The sequence below is a fragment of the Mesoplodon bidens genome (assembly GCF_964165515.1).
Source record: "Mesoplodon bidens genome assembly, chromosome: 13".
Taxonomy (NCBI): domain Eukaryota; kingdom Metazoa; phylum Chordata; class Mammalia; order Artiodactyla; family Ziphiidae; genus Mesoplodon; species Mesoplodon bidens.
In genome coordinates, this window is record NC_138169.1 from 21,848,419 (window position 1) to 21,869,912 (window position 21,494).

The 21,494-nt window shown below is 54.6% G+C and overlaps 1 protein-coding gene across 3 annotated transcripts in view; it reads right to left on the reverse strand.

Annotated features, from left to right (window-relative positions):
- MN1 (MN1 proto-oncogene, transcriptional regulator) overlaps positions 1-10,885 on the reverse strand; it is a 48,450-nt gene extending 37,565 nt beyond the window's left edge. The window contains exons 1-3 of one of the 3 annotated variants that reach the window (XM_081251818.1): positions 10,475-10,885; positions 9,987-10,094; positions 360-9,795 (exon numbers count right to left, since the gene is read on the reverse strand). In XM_081251818.1, the coding sequence (XP_081107944.1) occupies positions 4,353-8,363 (4,011 nt within the window). In that variant the 5' untranslated portion in view covers positions 8,364-9,795; positions 9,987-10,094; positions 10,475-10,885 and the 3' untranslated portion in view covers positions 360-4,352. Of the gene's footprint in view, positions 1-359; positions 9,796-9,986 lie in introns of those variants that run through there. The other 2 variants (XM_081251819.1, XM_081251817.1) reach the window with 2 other exon arrangements.
- Positions 10,886-21,494: the final 10,609 nt, after the last annotated feature.

Sequence of the window (21,494 nt, forward strand, 5' to 3'; positions counted from 1 at the left end):
GAAATTTAAATACCTCTGTCAGGCAAACAAAATCATATCAGGAATCACAGAATTTCATTTCTAGAAAGAGAAATTAGATTAACCAACCCTCACTCCTTTCCTAGAAATCTCAATAAAATAGAAGTACATTGCAACAGTCTCTTACTTCTGGTCTGAAGGGGCCTCACAAGAAATCTAAATGAATTTAGATTTAAATTAAGAAAGCTAAAGAAAGCAATCCTGAGAAAATGCCTTCCAATCTACGAATATTGTGTGTGTATATATATATATATATTATATATATATATATATATGAGAATATATAAGTATATATTACATATAAGAAGGCAGAGGCTATTTAAAATCAAAACAGCCAGAAAAATCCAGAGGCAGAAACCATAAGTTCAACACCAATAAGCTTCAGGGCCTTAGAAATCCTTGTCCTTTATTAATATTTAGTAGAAATGTATAATTGCAGATGTGTGCTAGGTGGGGATTTTATGTCAGGATGCGGGCAAAGAAGACTGGTTTATTACAACCATGAAATATTGAACAAGCACCAAAGAAGAGTAGCAGTATGTCCCAGACTAGCCAGGGAGCAGGCAGACCCAGACCGTCAGCTGCACAAAGGGGGCTCCTATCTGTTTACATTACCCCTGATTAACACCTGCGAAGTTTTGGGTTACATCTTCCGGATGCTGCAAAAGTCACATGAAGGCATGCAACCCGTGCTGGGTGATTTTGGGGGGAAACAGGAGTGCGAGGCTCCGTGCCTTCCCAAAACCACTTTGAGGGAGCCTTAAAAATTCTCTCCACGGTGTAAGGAGTGAGGGAACTGACTCAGAAAAACAGCACTAGGAGCCCTCCCGCTCTTAACCCAAGCCTGCCCCATGTCTAAGGAAATTCAATGTTCAAATCCTGCCTGACTAGTATTTCTTAGCACTGCTTACTGTGCTCCGACTGGAACACTGAGAGAAGCATGAAATTCCAAAAATTTCTCCCGCATCACTGTAAAAATATCATACCTCCAAAAAGGGCAGAATTGCATGCAAAAGTGTATACAGAGACCTCTCCCTTTTCACTGTGTTAAAGAGTGTTTCTAGACATCTCCAGATTTCAAGATAGAGAACAACCAACGGAATAGAAGTTTGGCAATGGTAAACTTATTACGGGAATACAGTTAATTCAAGTTTTGAAAATTGTAAGGGGCTGGGGGAGTGTGGGGGACATACTTTTTTAGGCTTAATATCCTTTATCTACAAACTATCATTATTTCTCCTTCTCTGTTTTGAAATTCCTCCATAGCTACACAGCCATTACAAAGATAGGTGGATGATTTTGCAAACTAATTTCAAATTTATGTGATCCTCACTGATTTAATAGATATCTGAATAGACCCAAACTCAGGCTGGTTTTTTTGTTGGTTTTTTTTTTCCCCCTTTGCACAACCTCACCCTTCCCCCACCTCAACTTTGTGCAAACAGAATCTCATGATGAGACATAGAGTTTTATGATATAAGAGTTGTTTGGCGGGTTAAGAAGTCAGAGGAAGCATAATTTGGAGAGGCTTACTTTCCTGGTTAAAAAAAAAATCATCATCACATGTGATTCTGGCCTAGACTTTGTGAGAAGTGTTACTTGCCAGTAGAGTTCCCTCTCCAAAGGACATCTAAACCCCATAAGACAATCCGGGCACGTCCCAGTGGCTACACAGCTTGTGCAGTTCTAAAGACTTATTCGTTCTCTCCAACCTGAGCACGATCATTTTGTTAAAGACCGACTAGTATTTTGTCATCGGAGCGAAGAATTTCAGAAACAGTGTTAATATTTAATCACATTAGTACTAGCGTGTTTTATGGCGTGACAAAATAAAATATCATTACAAAATTGGGCTTTGCCTGAAAGGCGGGGGGCAGGCGGTCAAAGAAAGTGCTCGCTGGGGCTGGAACCTGGGAAAGGTATATTCAAAGCTGCTTCATGGCTGATGGGACCCTGGGCATGTGTTTATGGAAAAGCAGGACGCTTTCCTTTCAATTCTTTTCTTCTCAACTCTATTTCAAAGTGGTGCACTTCACTCTGATTTTCAGCCAGGGCACTCGGGGGCCCGTTGAAGGCTCTGTGTACCTATTTATACAACATGTGCAGATGGAGCTGCAGGGTGTTATCATAATGAAAAGTTTAATCATCCTTATTTACTACCAGTAAGGGAGCAGGAATCATATGCAGATACCTTATAAAGCCTTAACTAGCAGCCCCAAAGCTGTAGAAGCTGCGAGTGACCTCAATTCGGGGCTTTATCTAGGAAACTGTCCTTCCCACATCACAGAGTGGAAAACAAAGGAGGTCAAGTGGGTGTCCCTGCCGAGGCTTCTAAGGCGGCCAGCCCCGAAGCGGGTCCCTGGAGGAAGTTTCCGTCTCCCGTATGCAGGGGAGGGCTGAGTTTAGTATACAGGGGAAATCAACCCCAAAGTGACTAGCATCTGTTTCCAAAAAAATATTTTCCTTCGTCTGACTGTGATAATGAAACAAACAAAACAAAACATTTCTTTAATGACATTTCTTCATTCACAGTCTGCATTTTTTTTCTGCAGAGGACATTAGTCAGACTGGGAAGGGAACAGTGCAACACCTTAAAAAAAATCTCGTTAAAACCACCCAATTCCTCTGCACCTAAGGCTCTTCAAAAGACTTGCAGGCAAAGCGCTACTGGTTTTTCTTTATTAATTCTCTAAATCGTGGGGTTTTTTTTCTTTTTAACTCTTCTCACCCCATTTTGGCCAATGTGGTCTTAATTACTGTGGGGGCGGGGGGGGAATGGGAGAAGGGGGGAGGGGGAGGGGCAGCCAGACCAAGCCAGGTAGAAGTGACAGGGGCTGGGATTTGTGCTAACCAGTTATTGATCGGCAGGCCCGAGATGTTGTGTACAAGAAAATAAAAGAGAAGGGGGGCAGAGGAAACAGGATGCTGGGTCCAACTCCATTTTAAAAAGGAGGGTGGGTGGGGGAAAGGGAGAGGCAGCGGAGGGTCCCAAACTAACCAATTTATGGCCTTGCCTGGGAGAAGCCTGGAGAATGCTGATGCTGGCCGCAGCGTCTGCTGTGCATGCTAAACACCCAGCTTCAAATGAGAGAGCGGCGTCCCGGGCTGGGCAGTAGGCGAACAAAGAGAAAAGCAGCAAGGCCGCATTCATGAATTAGAAAACCCAAGCGGGAAAGCTACCCGGGACAGGCAGGCTTGAAAGCCCGGAGTTCTGAGCCACCCAACTCCTGCCGCACTTCTCCTCCTCCTCCTCCCGCCCTCATCCCCTTCTCCTAAAACCTACCATCACCTTAAACCCTGGGTCAAGAGATGGCAAGATGCAGGATGTGGACTAGGAAAACTAAGGCAGAGGAAAAGAACCTTAAGAGAAGTCGAGGATGGGGGATGTATTTTTTTAAGACACGGTTAAATCGCCAGCTACTGACTCCATGGTAATATTCAGCCTGGTGAAACCAAGGAAATTCAGTGAGTATTTAAAAGAAAAAGGTAGGAATTGTTGGGGGGTGGGGGGGTGAGGTAGGAAATGATGTTACGTAAAAAGGCCCCATTAAAAAATAAAATGGATAGCTACCGCAGCCCAGTCGTGTTTAGGTTAAAAAAAAAACTATTATTATTTTAACGGCAATGGTGGTCCATTTACTGATCCCCACCCCACCCTCCTTAAAGGCCTCCAGGCCTGGTGGGGAAAGAGTGCTTAGAATGCAAAGGAGAACTGGGACCGGACATCTGTCACCAAAGCCAGGCGAGATATTGACAAACGCGGGTCCTTTGTGTCTTAAGAATATATATCCATATCCCCATACACAAATGATGCCCTGGCCGATTGGTCTGGTCTCTGCCAAGTAGACCCCACTCCAGCCCCGGCCCCCCCATCAAATGTCAAGGAGGTGCACTCTGAAGACTGCCTGCCTCCTACCATCCCGACAGGTCTCCAGTTTTTCAATGAAACTCTAATAGTTAAGAAGAGACAAAACAGTTATTCATTAGGAACAAAGGTCAAATTAGGCGTTGCCTCTGAATGATGCTGCAGACACCAGAACTGGTAACTTTTTTTTCCCAAAGATGCTGGCACACAGAAGGGAACTCAAGCTGTAGGTTGGCTGACTAGGAAAAGGTGGGGAGGCATTAACACAACTTCCCAGGTGTCCTGCCAGGAAGGGGGGGCGGGGTGGCACGCAACTCCTGAAAAGTGGAACGAGCCTGAATGTTGAAGGTGAGGAGGGGGTCTGAGTGTGAAAGGGAAGGGGCCTAGTGCTCTGGGCACCCAGTAACTCAGCTAAAACTTGAGGGGGTGGGGCTCTACAATAATCCCCAAATGGCTGCCACCTAAGTTGTTACCACCCTCTGGAACCAGAATCTACCTGGCAGCACCTGGGGGGAGGGAAGGGGTCTGCCCACAGAGCCCTAGGTGTAACCAAAGGAAGGGTACCCAGCTCTGAGCTGGGCATAAGGAAGGCCCTGCACCCTCCTGACCCCAAGGGACCCTCCCCTTTCATGGAGCCTTCAAGGCAGAAGCTAAGGCCTGCAATGGGGGCGGGCCGGGTATCCACCAGGTGAGAAGGGAACAGGGAATGAGTGCATATACCTTCTTTGCTGTTGGGGTTCTGGGGTTTGGCCTTCTCCCAGGGTGCCAGCGTCTTGTCCTCGTCTGCGCCGTCCACCAAAGCCTTGTCGGCCGGCAGGTACCAGGTGGCGCTGTGCTCTGCCATCAGCGAGTCCAGATCGATGGTGCTCATGGCGCTCTTGACGGCCTCGGAGCAGCAGCTGCCCAGCTCGCTGTCACCATTCTGCGCACCAGAAGCCCCCACAGCACACTCACCCTTCTTGCCACCCTTGAGCCCCAGGGGCTGGTCCTCAGAGATGCTGAACTGCTGCCTCTGCAGCTGGATCTGTGCCTGGAGGATCTCCAGGGGGTGGATCTCGTCAGGCGGCGGTGCACCGCTGCTGCTCGTTGGGGTCCGGACCTGCTCCAGGCCCGGCGTGCCGGGATGGCCCGTGCCCCCGCCGCCGTAGCTGTCGGGGGTGGAGGTAGAGGTAGACAAGATGCCCAGGCCAAGTGGGGCTGGGGGCGCCTTCGGTCCATGTTCCCCGGCGCCCAACCCGCGGGGAGGGAGTTTGGGCGAGCCTGTCACCAGAGGGCTCCTACTCGCTTTGGCCAGGGCTGGGGGGTTGTCGGAGCTGGATGACACCTCGTCCTCGTTGGCGTAGCTCGTGCTCACCTCGTCCGAGGCGAACTCGCCCGCGTGCGGGGAACTACCGTCCGACTTTGCCCCACCGTCCAGGGACGCCATGAGGTCCGGCTGGTCCCCCAGGAGCAGCTCGGCCCCCTTCCCCCACGAAGGCGACGTGAGCGCCTTCTCATGAGGCGTAGGCGCCCCGCGCGCCTCGCCTGTGGAGCTTCCTCCGACGGCTGCGCCTGGCGCCTGCTGTTGCCCTGGGCTCACTCCAGGCGCGCCCCCGCTGTCCGGCGCTGCCGAGTACTTGTCGAAGAAGGTCCCGGGGCTCACGTGACCACTGTCCCTTTTTCTGCGACCCCGTCCCCGGCCGCCGCCCCCGGGAACCGGCTTGCCGTCGTTCCCCGATGTTGATTCCAGGGTGTAGTTGGGGGAGAGGCTGGTGCCATCTCCCTGGGCGGGCGGATTGGGCGGCCCAGAGGCTTTGGAGCCGCTGCTACTGGTCCCCGACTGGCCTCCGGGCCCTGGGGCCCCAGGAGCAGTCCCTCCTGGGAAGTAATCCGAGCCCGGGTTGCTGGCCATGGCCGCGCCGTCGGTCTCGTTCTGGCTCAGTTTCCTCTTGCCCTCGGGCGGGTTCTTCTTGTTGAAGGTAACGTTGAGGTTGGGGGCCCCGAGGCTGGCGATCATGTTCTGGCAGGCGGTGGAGAGTGCAGCCAGGCAACTCTGGCCGAACAGGTTGTCCTTGGAGCTGGGCTTGTTGAAGGAGCCCAGCGAGAGCGCGCCCAGCTTACTGGCCGAGGTGCGCTGGCTGGGCTGGAAATCAGGCTGCGGCGGGTATGCGCCCCCGCCGCCGCCGCCGCCCGTGCTGCCGCCGCCCCCGCCCGCGCTCGGGGGCGAGTTCACGCCTGGACCGCTGTGCGGCGTGGCCTGCCGGTTCGCTGCGCCGAACGGGAAGCCAGGCTGGCCCCCGAGCGTGGGCGCTGTGAAATCGGGCGGCTGGGGCCGGCGCTCGGAGGGAGCGCTGGGCAGCCCCACCCCAGCCCCGGGCGACTGCAGCTGCCCCAGGCTGGCCAGGCTGCCCCCGAACTGCAGGCCAGGGGAGGGCAGCGCGGGCACGTGGCCCTCTCCGGGCATCCTCAGCGGCTCCTGCAGAGAGCCCCGGAACAGCACCCCCGAGCCACCGGGCGGAGGGGGCGGCGCCAGTCCGGGGTCGTGCGGGCCGCAGTCAGCGGGCAGGCCTGAACCTCCCATCCTGCGGGGCAGCAAGTCACCCGGCGGCGGGTGCGGACCTGGGAACCATGCACTCTCCTGCGCCAAGTGCTGAGCCTGCTGCTCGAACGTGCCCAGGCGCCCGGCGCCCGCGCCGCCGCTTTCGCGCTCAAAGTTCGGCTGGGCCAAGCCGCCCACTGGGCCGCTGTGCACCAGGCCGCCCTGGCCCACGTCCCCGGGGTGGCCTAGCTGGGCCAGGTTGGGCTGGCGCAGCCGCTGCTGCTGATTCCGCGACGCCATCTGCTTGATCATGAGGGCCGCGTTTTGGCGTTGCTGCTGTTGTTGCTGCTGCTGTTGCTGCTGCTGCTGTTGCTGCTGCTGCTGCTGCTGCTGCTGCAGGGACTGGTGGTCTGGGGCCGGATGCTGCAGGGGTGGCCCCGAGGGGAAGCTGTCGGGCACAGGCGGCGTGAACTCGCCGGGTAGGCCGGAATAGGCGGAGGGCGAGAGGTGGTTGTCCAGAGCGCCGTTGTGCATGCTGCCGTTCCACGAAGCGCAGCGATCCACTCCCGCGCTGCCCGGGAAGTCAAAGCGCGGCCTCTTGGCCACATTCATGTAGGGGGGTGCGTCGAAATGCTGCAGCCGCTGGTTGGGCGTCTGCTGCGGAGGAGGGTGCTGCATGTTGAATACAGGCTCAGAATAAGGGTGCATGCTCCGGTTCTCCAGCCGATGGATGGGGTACTCGAACTGCGCGTGTTGGCTGGGCAGCATGGGGCCCCCGTCCTGCAAGCCGCCGCTGGGCGTGCCCGCCTCGCCCTGCTGGGGACGCGGGAGCGCAGGCGGACACGAATTTTGCCGGACCAGAAGCCCAGGCGGCGGCGGCGGCGGCGGCGGCTGTTGCTGCTGCGGAGGCGGCGGCGGCGGCTGCTGCGGGGGTTGCTGCGGAGGCGGCGGCGGGGCCTGCTGGGGAGGCTGCATTAACGGGTGCCTGGAGCCTACTGCAGGCTCCAGACCCACGGGCATCTTGCGGGTCCCGCCGAACCTCTCGAAGAACACTCCGTGCTGCTGCTGCTGCTGCTGCTGCTGCTGCTGCTGGGCGTGCATTTTGGACAAGCCCACCATGCCTGCAGCTCTAGGCATGGCCGAGGCACCCGGGAAAGAGCCCCCGGGAACCTGACGACCCGCTGCATAATGAGGCAGCTGCCCCTCAGAATCAGAGGGGGAAAACATGTCGAAATGTCCCGAGGGCGGCTCGCCCGGGTAATTGTATTCCAGCGAGTCGACGGCTCCTTGGTTCGCCACCCTCCGGGGCTCCAGACTGTGGGAATCGGAGCCACTGGAGGCGGGCAGGCCATGGAAGGAGGCGGCTCGGTTAGGGCTCTGGTCCAGCGGCAAGCATGGGGCAGGCACGGCGTGGCCTGAGGCGCCCGAACTGTGGAAGTCTGGGAGGTTCCCAGGTCGCTGCGGACCGAAGCTCTCCGGCCCCTGGCTCTCCGCCAGGTGATCATAACCCTCGGCGAAGGGCGGCTGGCTGCCCAGGCCGCCGGCCGCGCCGCCGTAGCCGAGCAGACGACCCCCGTGCAGGCACGAGGCCCCAGGATCCGACCCGCCGAAGTTGCCCCCGAAGTGGGGGTGATGCTGGTGGGGGTGGTGGCCTCCCGGGTGGCCGTGGTGCGGCTGTTGGCCTCCAAAGAATCCGTGCACCGGCTGCGCCTGCAGCCCCCCCGCGTGCAACTCCGAGTGGCCGCGCGCGTGAAAGCCGTAAGGCTCCATGTTCATGCCCAAGATCGGGGATTCGCCCAGCCCGCTCATGGCAGGGTCCACGGGGCCAGGGGGTCCCCCCGCGTGGAAAGCCGGGGCCTTAAAGTGGGCGTTCATGCTTAGTCCGGCCTCGTTAAAGTTCCTCTCGCCCTGGCCAGCGTTCCTGCTGTTGATCTGGGGCTCGAATTGGTCCAGCCCAAACATACTTGGCGGGGGGCGGGGAGATCAATAGGGCATGACAGCCTGCTCTCCGCGGCGCGCCTCCGGCCAGCTACTCGTTCCGGCCCTGGGTTGGGCGCTCCGGGACGCTCAGCAGCGCGGGGGCGCAGCGCGCACCGCCACCTCCCCTTGCTTGTGAAGGCTGGGGGTTATCAGCTCCTCTCCCGAAGCTCTCGCTCTGCCCGACGCGGGCCTCTCACATCTTGCGGCGCCGCGGGGCCTCCAGGAGCCGTGTTGGGGGGCCCATGCCCTGGGACGTTAGCACAGCCGCGGGTGGATTTGCGAGGAGGGGACGGAGCTGCGGGTGACTGAAGACAAAAAGTTAAGTGGGGGGAAGGAGGCGGGAAGGAGGGAGGGAAAGCAGAGCAATCACCTTCTTAAGTCCGATCGGTTTGGGTGGGGAGCCCCTGGACGCTGCCTGAAGCCTCCCGGAGTCCGTGGCGGAGCTGCTAAGGGGCCAAGCAGGGAGACCCTTCAAAGCCGTGGCTGGCGCCGGGGCAAAGACCGAGCGGTCCCTCCCCCCTCCCCCCGGAGTCCCCGCGCTCCGCAGCCCGAGCCTCAGCCAAGCAGGATCCGCTCGCACAGTCCCCGTCGGCCCGAGCAAGCGGCTACTGTTTCTTCAGCGTGTCGGAGGACTGGAGGCTCCGCTCTGCATCACCGGTGCCGGTCCCAGAGCCGAGAGCTCAGCGGGACTGAGGAGGCGGCGGGCGCCCGGGGTTGAAACCGAGGGTTGGTGGAAGGCGCGGCTCCCCTGTTCCGCGGCGGGTGCGCTGCACCCCGGCGCGCCGCTTCGCGGCCACGTCCGCCGCCTGACGCTTCTGTCCTCTGCTGTTAGGTCTCTGAGTTCGCAGGGATCTCCGCGCCCCGTTCCAGGCGCGGGCGGGCAGCAAGACGAGGGGTTGGGTCGCTCCAAGGCTAGGGTTCCCTGCCTCCGCGCCGAGGTGCTTCGCAAGTCGCCCTCGGACCCAGGGAGGGGGGCGTACGCTGGTTGGGGGCCACGCTGGGCTAGCAGGCTAAGGCTTTCCGGCTGCGCTCTCGGAGCCCGGAATGGGAGGGAGGCGGGGGCAGCTCTGGGGGGTCCGCGCACCCCTCTCCTGGCTGGCGGGGGGGCTCTGCGTGGGGCGTTCCGAGGGTCTCGGCTCCCCTCTCTGTGTCTGCCTCTCGCCCAGAGCCGGGAGAAGCAGCAACAAGTTTTGCATTTCAGCAATCAATTTCAGCCATTACATTTGCACCAATCAGCGCAGCCCGAGCTCCGGGCCCGGGGCGGGGCCCGCTTTTAAGGTGGTCCTGGGTGCTGACTGCTGAGGCCCCCACCACGAACCCGCACTTCGCCAGCTCGGGGGTCCCCAGCGCCGGTCAGCCTCGGGGTCCGGTGCCAGTGCGCTGCGGGCGCACCCTGGCCTCCTCGCGCATCGGTCTGGAGAGGGCGCAGGCAGAGAATGGCGGGAGCTTGGCTTTGTTCACCCCCCTTCCCATTCACCACAGTTCCCAACTCCCCACCCCCAACTGAAGTGAGACCTGCGGTGTGAGTAAGGGGCGGGGAGCTGGGCGGTAAGCGGTGCGGGGCGCTCAGACAATGGGGTCGCCAGGCAAAGATACTGGGCTCACCGCGGAAAGTCGTTAAGTGTCGACTGCGCTTCAGCTGGAGCGAACCCTCGGCTCTCCACCGCTGTCTGATTACTTGTCGCACCCAAGTTAGCCGGCCCTCGGATTTTCCTGGAGGTGAAAGCAGACGGGGAACCCTGAAGTTAGGGATCTCCTCCTTCACTAGGGCGCGCACAATTGTTTCCTATCCCCACTGTCTAGAGTTCCCGGTGGCCGGCTTCCGCCCGGAGGAACCATAACCACTGGGCCACTTTATGGGGGGCATATCGGAGGAGCCCAGCGCCAGAGCGGCGAGGCAGTTAGGAGCCCCGAGAAGACCAGCGCGCAGAGGGCCACACTGGCCGGCCGAATCACCCTAGTTCAGGCACCCCGGTCAAGGCCCAGGCCCTCTTGGGGCGCGAGGTTGGCCTCCTTAAGAGATCAATTAAACTGAAGAGCCCAAAGAACGGAATTGGGTTGTGATACTAAAATCAATAAGAGTAATTTAATACCTGCCCTGCTCTTTATGAAATATTTATCCCAATAATCTTAGTTAAAATGTTTAGATCTTCCTGATCCCCACTGAGTCTGCAATCTATCTTGCAATTAGAAGTTGGGAGTTAGAGGTGATGGAGGGTAGAGGAAGTATTTATTCTCTGTGCCTGCATGTGTGTATTTTCCTCCCTAAAGCGTTTGTACGGGAGGAAGGGGGAGCAGGCTTTTAATTTTCCTTGCCATAAAATAGCACGAGGCGATCTTGCTAGCAGACCAGCATTCTTAGGAGAAGGGGAGTAAAAGGAACTTTCTTTGAAGTGCCCCTGATATCGCTATTAAATCTAAATAAAATTAAGCATGGTGTATAAAAATGCCTTTTCCCCCCAACAAAAGAAAGTGTTTATCGCCCAAGACTGTCTAGCGTTTGCTAAATTGCGCATGAAATCTGAAATGAAATAAACGTTATAATAAAACCAACCCCTGAGCCCTTTTTATTTAAAAACCTCAGATTGCACTTCACCGTCGCGGGGCGGGGAGTTAAAAAGTTACCAGGACGAGCGTGCGGATTCATCGCTCCCCAGAGTTCCTGCTGGGAAGGCAGACGCTGGGTGTTCCAGAACCGAAAATGCCAGGAAAATGGGCTCAATTTAGAGGGAGGGGAGGAAGAAGCAGGGTCTTCAGGGACTCCGGGAGAAAATAACACCCCGATAACCTCGATAAGAATAAAAATAAAAGCAAACAATAAAAACCTGCAACTTTAAAACTCAGAGAGCAGAAGCAAGCTCAGATCCAAGGCCCTTCATGGTACCTCCCTGTTGTGGAGGTCTACAGATATTTTTTTCCTTTTTGAAATTAAAAATGAAAATTACCCCCACCCAAAATTAGGTCCATAAATAAGCATCCGGGAAGAAGTATTTGTACAGGGAGGTGGCGTTTTAAAAAGATTTTTCTGCAGGATCAGGTTATTGGTCTGTGATTAAATATTGATTTTGTGTAATTAGTTTTCATGTGAACTATCCTCTTGCTGATAGCTTAGAGGTTTCAGAACTAGAAAAGAAATGGAATTGGACATGGAAATTATTACTTAGCAAAGTGACAGGGAAGTGAGAGCCGAAGAAAAGACTGAGGCTTGGCTGATTTCAGCACAAAGAAATAAAGGGCGTGGGTAAGCCTCCAGTGACCTCCCCACCCCCACCCTGGGGCCCCAGGCCAGAGCTGGGGAGACCCAGAGCCTCCTGGGCAGGAAGGAGACCAGTAGAAGGAATGGCTGCCAGAAGGAGGACCCTGCATGGGCAAAGACCTTTGCAAAACCCATGACATCTGGTCACATACCTGGTCCAGAGTGGTGGGTTCTGGGTTCTGGGTGCCTCAGGAGGCACCGTTTAAGGGCTTTATGTCTCTGTGTGTCTGGAGAGAACAGGGACAGTTGGGGCCTGTCTGGAGCCCTGGGTGGGCCAGGGCAATGGGAAAAATGACCCGCAGACCTGCAGGTCTGGGGAGACCCCGGTTGGGGTGTGCTGTTCGCTGAGGCATGACTTCACACGGTGCTGGGAGAGGGTCCCCTGAACACCTGGGCAGGTTTCCTGTGGAATAATTCTGTGCATTCCAGGGAGGGGGGTGTGGGAGTATTTTTCTGGGGCTGTTTCCAAAAGTTAAGTCTACAAGGTGTGTGAGTGTCTGAAAGCAGAGTGTGTTTGGGCCCGACTGTGTTTCTGTCCAGAATGTGTGTCTGGGTCACCTTTCCTTAACACTAAAGAATGTTGTGCGGGTGTGTGGCTTGTGCCTGCATTTGTGTCTTGGCCCTTGTGTGCCGGTGCAGGGCACCTGTGCGTGTTTGTGTCCATGCCTGTGTGTGCCCACATTCCTGTGTCTCTGGGTGTCTCCGTGAGCGTCCCTGTCTGCCCCCCAGACCCATGCTCCTCTCTGTGGATGCCTCTGTGTTTGTACCTGTGTGTGTGTGGCTGCCTCACACCTTGCCTGCCTGCATCTCTGCTCACGTGTGTCTGTTTTCTCTGCGAGTGTGAGAGGCCGTGCCCCTGCCTGTGCCCATCTGTGCCCGTGGATGTGCTGGCGTGTGCGCCTCCACGGTGTGGGCGCCCCTGCGTGTGCCTGTGTGTGCATTCTGCCTGCACCGGCCCGCAGCTTCTTTGAAACAGACACATTGCCCCCTAGCGCTCAGACACATTCAAAGTTCCCGCCCGCCGGTGCAGAGCCTGGAGCAACAGGAGCAGCAGGGGTTCCAACCCCAGGGCCTTTCCCTCCTCTTCCCCTTCCTTCGGCCTTTCCCTCGAGGGGCACTGAGTGTGCTGGCACCAGTCACAAGGGGCCTCCCGGGCAAGGAAAGGAGGAGACATAGCTGGACTGGGGCCCCAGAGCTGAAAAGGGATGCTCCCAGCTGGTGACAAGTGGGGAGCTGCCCGGAATGGCCCCAGGAGCTCCAGTCCCAAAGGGGACTGCAACTAGTGAGCCCCCCCTCCACAAAAAAGCACAAAACAACCCACACTCAACACCCTTTCCTCAGTAGGCACACAGCCTTCACCCTTGCTCATCAGGCCCCCAAAACCAATACAGGCACACGCACTCACAAACACACTCACACACACCTCCATAGTGGACAGATCAGCCCACTGGCTGCTGGCTATCGAAGCCTCCCTGCTTTTCATCCAGGGTCCCATTTCATCCTTGTAGCAACCCTTCAAGGTTGGGATTCTGAACCCATTTTACAGATGAGGACATGGAACCTCAGACTGGTCAAATGGCTTTCCCAAAGTCAAAGAGTGGCAGAGCTGGGATTCCAAACCAATCTGCCAGACCCTGACCCCTGGCTCTTAACCACCACCTGTTCTACCTGAATGTACTAGTTCAGGTAAAACGATTAGCACAGTACAGGGAACAGGGTAAGTGCCAAGAAATGTTAGCTACTTTTATCACTACTGCCATTATGATCATCATTAATATTATTGTGATGATGATTAGTACTATTCTCTGGGTGTTTCTCTACCACACCAATGTGAGAAATTAGTGCACGTGCACGCATGTGCAAGTGCACACACACACACACACACTTTTGTTCTCAGCCGTCTCCCCACTAACCCCCATCCCATTTAGAGCTTGGAAACTCACAGGAATCACAGCAGACCTAGTCTCTCTTGCAGGCAAAGTCCCCAGGAGGCCCAGAGGGGAAACTGCTTCCACTGACACCTCTCTCTCCTGAGTCAGTGGTGGAAAGCGTGTGAGCTTTGGCATTGCACACCCAGAGTCAGATCTTGGCTTCACCACTTCTCATCTGTGTGACCTTGGACAAAATACTTTCCCTTTCTGAGCCTCAGTTTCCCCTGCTGGGAAAGGGACTCATAGCCAGTTCATATGGAGCATAAGGATTGTCTCATAAGGAGACAAGGTTTTAAAAGTGGCACAGAGCATGGCAGATGGCGGGCATTCATTAGATGGTAGCCTCTTATTACCATTAGTATCATTATTATTTCTTCTGTGTTTGGATCCAGGGAGGTGAAAAGCAGAACAAGGATGCCAGAGAAATTGGGTTTATTTAACAAATCAGCCTTGCCTCACCAGCCAGTCTTTGAGAGAAAGAATGACTCTCTTACGTGGTCACCTCAAACTCCCACCCCCAACTGTACTGACATAAATGGGTGCAGGCCCAGCATCTGTTCAGGGAGCATCCAGGGCTGAAGCCTTTGGGGAAGGTCCAGCTATGGCCAGGATAGAGGATATGGTAGCTGGCTAGAGGTTAGAAGGGATGAGACCTTCATGTAGCCACAGGCTGCCAGTTGCTAAGCAACAGTATCCCTTCCCTCTCTCTATGCATGATGCCTGATATCTTTTGGGGTCTCTTCTCCATTGAATAAATACATATTGAATGCCTACTGAATGTCAGGGTTCAGCCTAGGAACTTGGGGAAAAAGTAGAAGATCCAGTCCCAGCCAGATCAAATGAGACTACATTACACGCTATAAGGGATAAAATAACTGTCTTAGGAGAGATGGATAATTGAGAAGTGTTCCCAGAGGTGGGTTTTGAAGGTAGAATAGGAGTTTAACAACCCAACCAGGGTCAAAAGACTTCCCAAGCAGATTAGGAGTGTGGGAAGTTTTAGGCAGCACTTTATTTAGAGTAGGACAAGGGAGGGGCAGGGCCTGAAGCTCAAGAGGTCAACAGGAACCAAGATCAGGAGGACCACAAAGGCAGATGGGACGTCGTTTTGGACATGGTTCTGGGGAGCCAGCCACGAAAGGATTTTAAGCAAAGCCAAGTGACATAATCAGAGGTGAGTTTGAAAAGGACCTCAGGATCTCCCTTTTCTTTGCTTTTCAGGGTGACCCCAGAAGCCATCTTCACTGGTTTCCAGGAAAACAAGGCCTGGGAGAGGGAAAGTCCCAAGTTTGTCCCCAAGCAGCCAGCACATATCAAGACAATACCTGCTGGCTCTCCCACCCCAGGGCTGCTTGCACAGACAAGGGTCCCCTCCTGCCTCAGGGACGACAGATGCTGCTTCCTGCTGAGTAGGACTTCCCACCCTCAGCTGGGGGAGGCCAAGGGGCATTTCCAAGAGAGACATTCTAGGTTCAAAGCCCAATTCTGCCACGCACACAGTTCTGACCACATGACCTTGGGCAAGCCCTGGACTGGAGCTCCATTTTCTGGATCTATAGTAACACCTGTGTCCCAGGGTGTCCGGAAGGCTAAAAGTGTGGGAAAGCACCCAGCCTACACTCTATAACATGTATCATATACAATAGATATTCTCACAGTATATTATATATTCTATTATTATATTATATAGCTACCCTGTGAGGTGGGTTTTGTTAGTTTTCCCATTTTACAAAGGAGGAAGCTGAAGCACAGAGAGGTGAAGGGATTTGGCCCAGGTCATCCAGCAAGTGAAAGGCAGAGTGGGACTCACACCAGTCCCAGTGTGACCCCACCATCAGCCTGCAAACCAGTCCACAGTCTAAACAACTTGGGCCCAGGTCTGAGTCCCAGAGTTTGGGGCTAGGGAGGGGCATGGGAAGGGCCTAAGAAACGCCCCCTCCTCTGCCCCAGGAGTGCCCAGCCTGGGGAGGGATACCCCTCCTCTGCTTCTTCCTGTACCTCCCTGCTTCCCAGAGGCCCCCGGGGTCTGACACAGAGTTTCAATACAAGGGAGCCACTGACCTTCCCCTTGAATAATAGCTGGACAAGAAGTGGCTGTTTCCAGCTCACCTGGCCAAGTAGGGCCACCTGCACAGGACAAGAGCTCTGGCCACCATAAGGCATTTCGACTTCCCAGGGAACCAGACACACAGGGGCCTGCTTCCAGCATCAAGCCCTCCCTGACAACCTAGCCTTTCCTCAGACACACTCCCTTTCCAGGATCTAGCTCAGAGCCAGCATGGACATCCAAACTACAGGGCAACCTGCTTAGCTGTGACCTGGAGGATCAGAAACAGGACCACTGCCTGGAAGTATGAATAGCAACCTTGATAAGAGCTGCCCCTTATCTGAGCACAGAAGCTCTCCCAGACCTCGCTTAATCTTGAAAGCAATCCCAGGAGGACAGAATCTCCGTTATCCTTGGGAACTTGCTGGAGGCCACAAGGCTTGTCCATGGCAGGGCCCAGTCTCAAACCCGGGTCCATAGGATCCTGAGGTGATTCAGTGGACCTCTCCATCTATGAGGATTTCTCTTCCCCAGATGGCATCCAGCTATGAGCTTCTATTTTCCATTCTCTAACCGGAGTGCACTGAACCCAGGCCCTGGTCCCAAAATAACTCAAACCAGCCCCACGAGCTGGAACTGAGGCCCCTGGCGACTCCAGAGCCCAGTCCAGCCTCCCCTTGAAAAAGTTCCCATTCAGCAAAAAAAAAAACAACAAAAAAACAAACAGGCATCGTACATAAAGCATCACGCACCACACAATTAGTCAGAAAATGGGAAGTTCGGGAGGGTTCATAATTATTCAACAAACCTATTTAGCTTGATCCCCCCCACCCCTACATTTTCTCTCCCTGCAGCAATCAGCAGTGTGGGCTCATTACCACCGAGAATCTAGCTGGCAAACCAGCTTCATAAACGGAACCAAACAAGCATACATGATGGGAAAACTTTGGACCAGCCAGTCATTAGCCAAAGCTTTTCAAGTCACGTCTCTGTTGCTCCCCCATCCCCACCCCTCCCCTGCTGGGAAGGCTGCTGCACGCGGTGTCTCCATGGGACTGGGACGGGGGCTGGGAGAATCACCCCCAAGGCAAGGGGAAGGTCACCCAGACTTGGTCCCGCAGTGCCCAGGGCCAAGGACTTCTCTCCCAGAAGGGACCCGCTCTGTGTATCAGCAGCAGCCGCAGCTGCCAGGGTGGCCAGGTAGGTCCCTATTTGTTCAGCACTATCCCATCCCTCTTTGCTTTCCATCACAGAGGGGCAGGCTGATGTGGCTCAGAGCATCACACAGATCTGAGATCTGTGACCTTAAACAGGTCATTCCCTTCCCTGTGCCTCAGTTTCCTCATCTGGAAAAGCAGTTGTCAAAGGGCACTTGTGAGGATAGATTAAGTGTCACAGTCTCACACGGAGGACACGGAGGTGTCCTCTATAGGGCTTCCTGGAAGTGTGAACCCCCGTGTAGGAAAGGCACCCCCTCCTCCAGTGACTCACAGTAAGAGGGAAGTGGTCTCCAGTCTTGACGGTGTGCTGAGCTCCATGCTGAGTCCTTGCCATAAGGTTATTTCTAATTCCCACAGCAACCTTACAACAGGGTCCTATGCGTGTGCCCATTTTGCAGAAGGGAATGTAGAGGAATGCACACCGCTTTGGGAAGGAGCGTGGGGAGAGTTCCTCCAAAAACAAAGCCCACACCTGTCACCCAAAGGGCCCCAGCAGGAATCAAACAGAACTCCCAGGGAAGCCTCAGACTCCCCCACCCCAACCCCCAACCCTGGCACTGAGGCTGTGAAGCGGACCCGGGACCAGTGGGCTTTGAAAGCCCTTCCCACTCTGACGAGGAAAGAGAGCCCAGAGAGAGTAAGCAATGTGCTTATTTGAGTCAGATCCTTGGAAAAGTTCACAAATTCTCACTGTTTGGCCCGTGACAGTACGAACAGAGCTTCTTCTGAACGTTGTTTTGCTTGTAACCAGGAGGACAGTACCGCCTAGGAGTGAATGGGGTCAACCTCAACCTCGGCCGCTTATAGTGGCTTATAGTGGCTTTCCCTCTCAGAGCCTCAGTTTCCCCATTTGTCCAATGGGGAGAATGATAGTTCCTAGGGTTGTCAGGGAGGGGGGACCCAGCAGAGAGAGCACTTAGCACATAGTTAACACTCAATAAACAGCAGTGCTACTGCACGGAGCAAGGCCCCTGCAGGGCGGGCCGGCTCCCACAGGGCGGCCCTGAGATGGATTGATGAGGTGCCTGTGTCACACTTTTGCTCCCTCTCAGACCCTGGCTGTGCGGTCCCAAGGCTCCCAGCTTGCATCCAGAGGCCTCGCAATGCCAACACGCTGCCACCTCCGAGGAGGGGCAGTGCTCCGGCGACTCCACCCTGGGTTCTCCAGGCTAGGCCGCAGCTGTGCGAGGCCCACCCTCCCCTGGCTGCCGCCTCCCCAGCTGAGGCCCAGCAGCCTCTGACATTTGCCACCGGGCCACCTGGTGAGCTCCGGGTGGGTTCCAGGCGCCAACTGCCCACCCCCGCCCCCCACTGGCTCAGATGAGCTCATCTGGGTTTGGTAACTTCCAAAGCGGCCAGGAATGTTTGCTCAAATGTTCCAGGCCCAGCGAGCAGAAGAGCAAAACTCTGCCCTCCACCCGCCTCGAACACGCAGAAAGCAATCTGCTATAACTCAGACAGGCTGGCTTCACCAGGCCCGGGAGATGAATGCAGCATTATGGAATCTATATCACCCCAAAGGAAAATGCCTCTTAAATCACAGGGAGCCGAGAGAGTACAGGGGCGGGAGATGCAGGGACCCGGTGATGCTCCAAATGTGGGGCCGTGAGGGGGAGACTGTTACCGGGCACCAGACCTCCTCCCACCATTGGTCACGGCCGCCCCTCCTTTGGAGGAGTCTCAGGTGGAGGGACGGGGGCCTGGAGGTGCTTATCCAACGTGGACACTCACCGGGAGTGTGTGGACCTGCACACACACACACGCACTCACATGCACACACATGGGCACACTAATCCTATCCCTCCCCAGGTCCTGCTGAAATCTCTCTGGGCTCCATCCCTGCTCTGGTCCTGGTCACTACCCTCCCCACCTGGACAAGAGCCAGGGTCTAAATCTGATCAAATCCAGTCACACTTGTCCCTCCTCCGGCTCCACCTACATCGTTAAAACAGCCAATGGATCCCATCATTTGGGAATAAAGATCAAATTCCTCGCCACGGTCTGCCCAGCCCTGGAGACCTCACTGTGCCCACCCCAGTCTCCCCAGTGGAGTCACACTGGCCCTTACTCTGTGCTTCTTTCTTTCCCCCTTCACAGGACTTTGCAGGTGCTGTGCCCAAGGCTGGAGAGCTCCTTCCTGCCCACGCCCCCTTTGCCCAGGTAAGAAGGCACAGCCATCCCTCTGCTCAGCTGCCACATCCTTCGGGAAATCTTCCCAGCCACTCCTGCCAATCAGCCGACTTAGGGATGCTTTCCCAGCCTGAGGAGCAGGGAGTGTGACATCCAGTAAGTAGCATTACTGCTTGGGATCCTTTAATGAATCTCTGCCCACCCCACTCAATAGCCGGCGCCCGGTGGGCAGGGACTCTTCCTGTTTCTGGGCCCCTGCTGTTTGCTGGTACCATATAGGCACTCCATATGCATTTGCTGAATGAATGAATGAATCAATGAATGAAATGAGACACTTTCTCTGGGCCAGACAGAGAAAGTGACAAGGTTAGGTCCAGAGCAGCATATCTAAGACTTATTAGGTCAAACCCAACAGATTTGCCGGCCAAGAAGGGCCCTTACATTCCAGTTTTCCCTGTTCAGCCCCATCCCCTCTGTGACCTTTTTCTCTGGTCTCACTGTTACTTTCCCTTCCAGGCCCAATAAACTCCTATTCACCCTGCAAGGGCCCACTCAGTGCTTGTCAAACTGCAGGTTGTGACCAACCCATAGATTAAAAATCATTTAGGGGGCTTCCCTGGTGGCGCAGTGGTTGAGAATCTGCCTGCCAATGCAGGGGACACGGGTTCGAGCCCTGGTCTGGGAAGATCCCACATGCCGTGGAGCAACTAGCCCCGTGAGCCACAAATACTGAGCCTGCGCGCCTGGAGCCTGTGCTCCGCAATGAGAGGCCACGATAGTGAGAGGCCCGCGCACCGTGATGAGGAGTGGCCCCCACTTGCCGCAACTAGAGAAAGCCCTCACACAGAAACGAAGACCCAACACAGCCATAAATAAATGAATGAATAAATAAATAAATAAATAATTTAAAAAAAAAAATCATTTAGGGAGTGTGGTATATACATACAATGGAATATTAACCATAAAAAGAAGTGAAATTCTGGTACATGCTACAACATGGAAGTACCTTGAAAACATTATGCTAAGTGAAATAAGCCAGACACAAAAGGACAAATATTGTGTGATTCTGCTTACATGAGGTAATTAGAATCAGCAAACTTGTAGACAGAAAGCAGAACAGAGATTACCAGGGGCTGGAGGAAGGGGGCAATGGAGAGTTATTGTTTAATGAGGACAGAATTTCTGTCTGGAATGATGAAAAAGTTCTAGAAGTGGACAGTGGTGATAGCTGCACAACATTGTGAATGTACTTAACGCCACTGAACTGCACACTTGAAAATGGTTAAAATAGTAAATTTTATATTATATATATTTTACCACAATAAGAAAAAACCCCATTAAGCTAGCCAAGTAAGTACACAAGTAAGAATTATCTGGTGAAACTTTTGTTTCGTGTGTGTGTTAGTGTGTGTAAAATATATTTCCGACGTAGGGTCAAGGTCAAATAATTTTGAAAAACATTGCACTCGGGGGTCACAGATCCTCAGGAGCCTGCCCTGACCTCTGGCAGAGTCACGTTCTGCCCCTTCTGTTCCCAGGCCCCTTTGTGCTGGCTCTCAGCACTCGGCAAGCTTCCCCTTGTGGTCTAATCTTACGTTTATCTATTGGTCACCAGAACTGGACCACAAGCTCATCAGGGCCAAGGACTGTGTCTCATTCCTCTCTGTGCCCTCGAGATACCAAGTCCAGTGCCTGGCACATAGTAGGTACTCAGCATTTTTTAGAAATGATCAGGGAGTAGGTGAGTACAGCAGTCCCAGCTTCAGATTCACCGTGATGCCAAGTCCCAGCTCTGCCACTGATATGCTGTGTGAGCTCAGACGAGTCACTTCACCTCTCTGGGCCTCCATTTCCCATTAATAATAATAATAATAATATTACCTACTATATTTTATTGAGCACTTACTATATGCAAGGCTAAGTGTTTTATAAACATTGACTCATTCACTCAACAGATGCTTGAGCACCTACTACGGGCAGCCCTGGAGATTAAAAGGTGAGCAAGACAAGCAGGTCTTGGATCTTTATCTTTATGGAGCTTTATCTTAGCAAATCCTCCCAGGACCCATTATACAGACAAGAAAACTGAGGCCAGGAATTTTTGTCTGACTCTGAGCCCGGCCTCTTTGCTGCCTCCCATCTCCCTACAAGGGTCATGTGGTCACAGCCCCAGGACTAGAGAAGAATCAATTTCTTCCTCATCCCACAAAGGCTTCATGAGCCCTACTGTGTGTCAGACCAGCCCTGTGCTGGCTGGGGAGATAAACACATGAACGGTCACTGATGCCTTTATGGGGGAAGCTCTGGGCCTGCAGGAGCACGGAGGAGACCCTGGAGGGGAAAGGGGGTCAGGGCAGGCCCCCTGGAGGAGGTGACACCCAAGCAGAGTGCTGTGGAAGCAGAAAGGGCATTCCAGGCAGTGGAACAGCAAGCCAACTGGGAGGAGCCCCAGATAGCTCCCTGTTTCCTGCTTGAAGGGCTGGATGGCAAAGCTGGTCCTCGCTCTAGTTTGCGTGTGTGTGTGTGTGT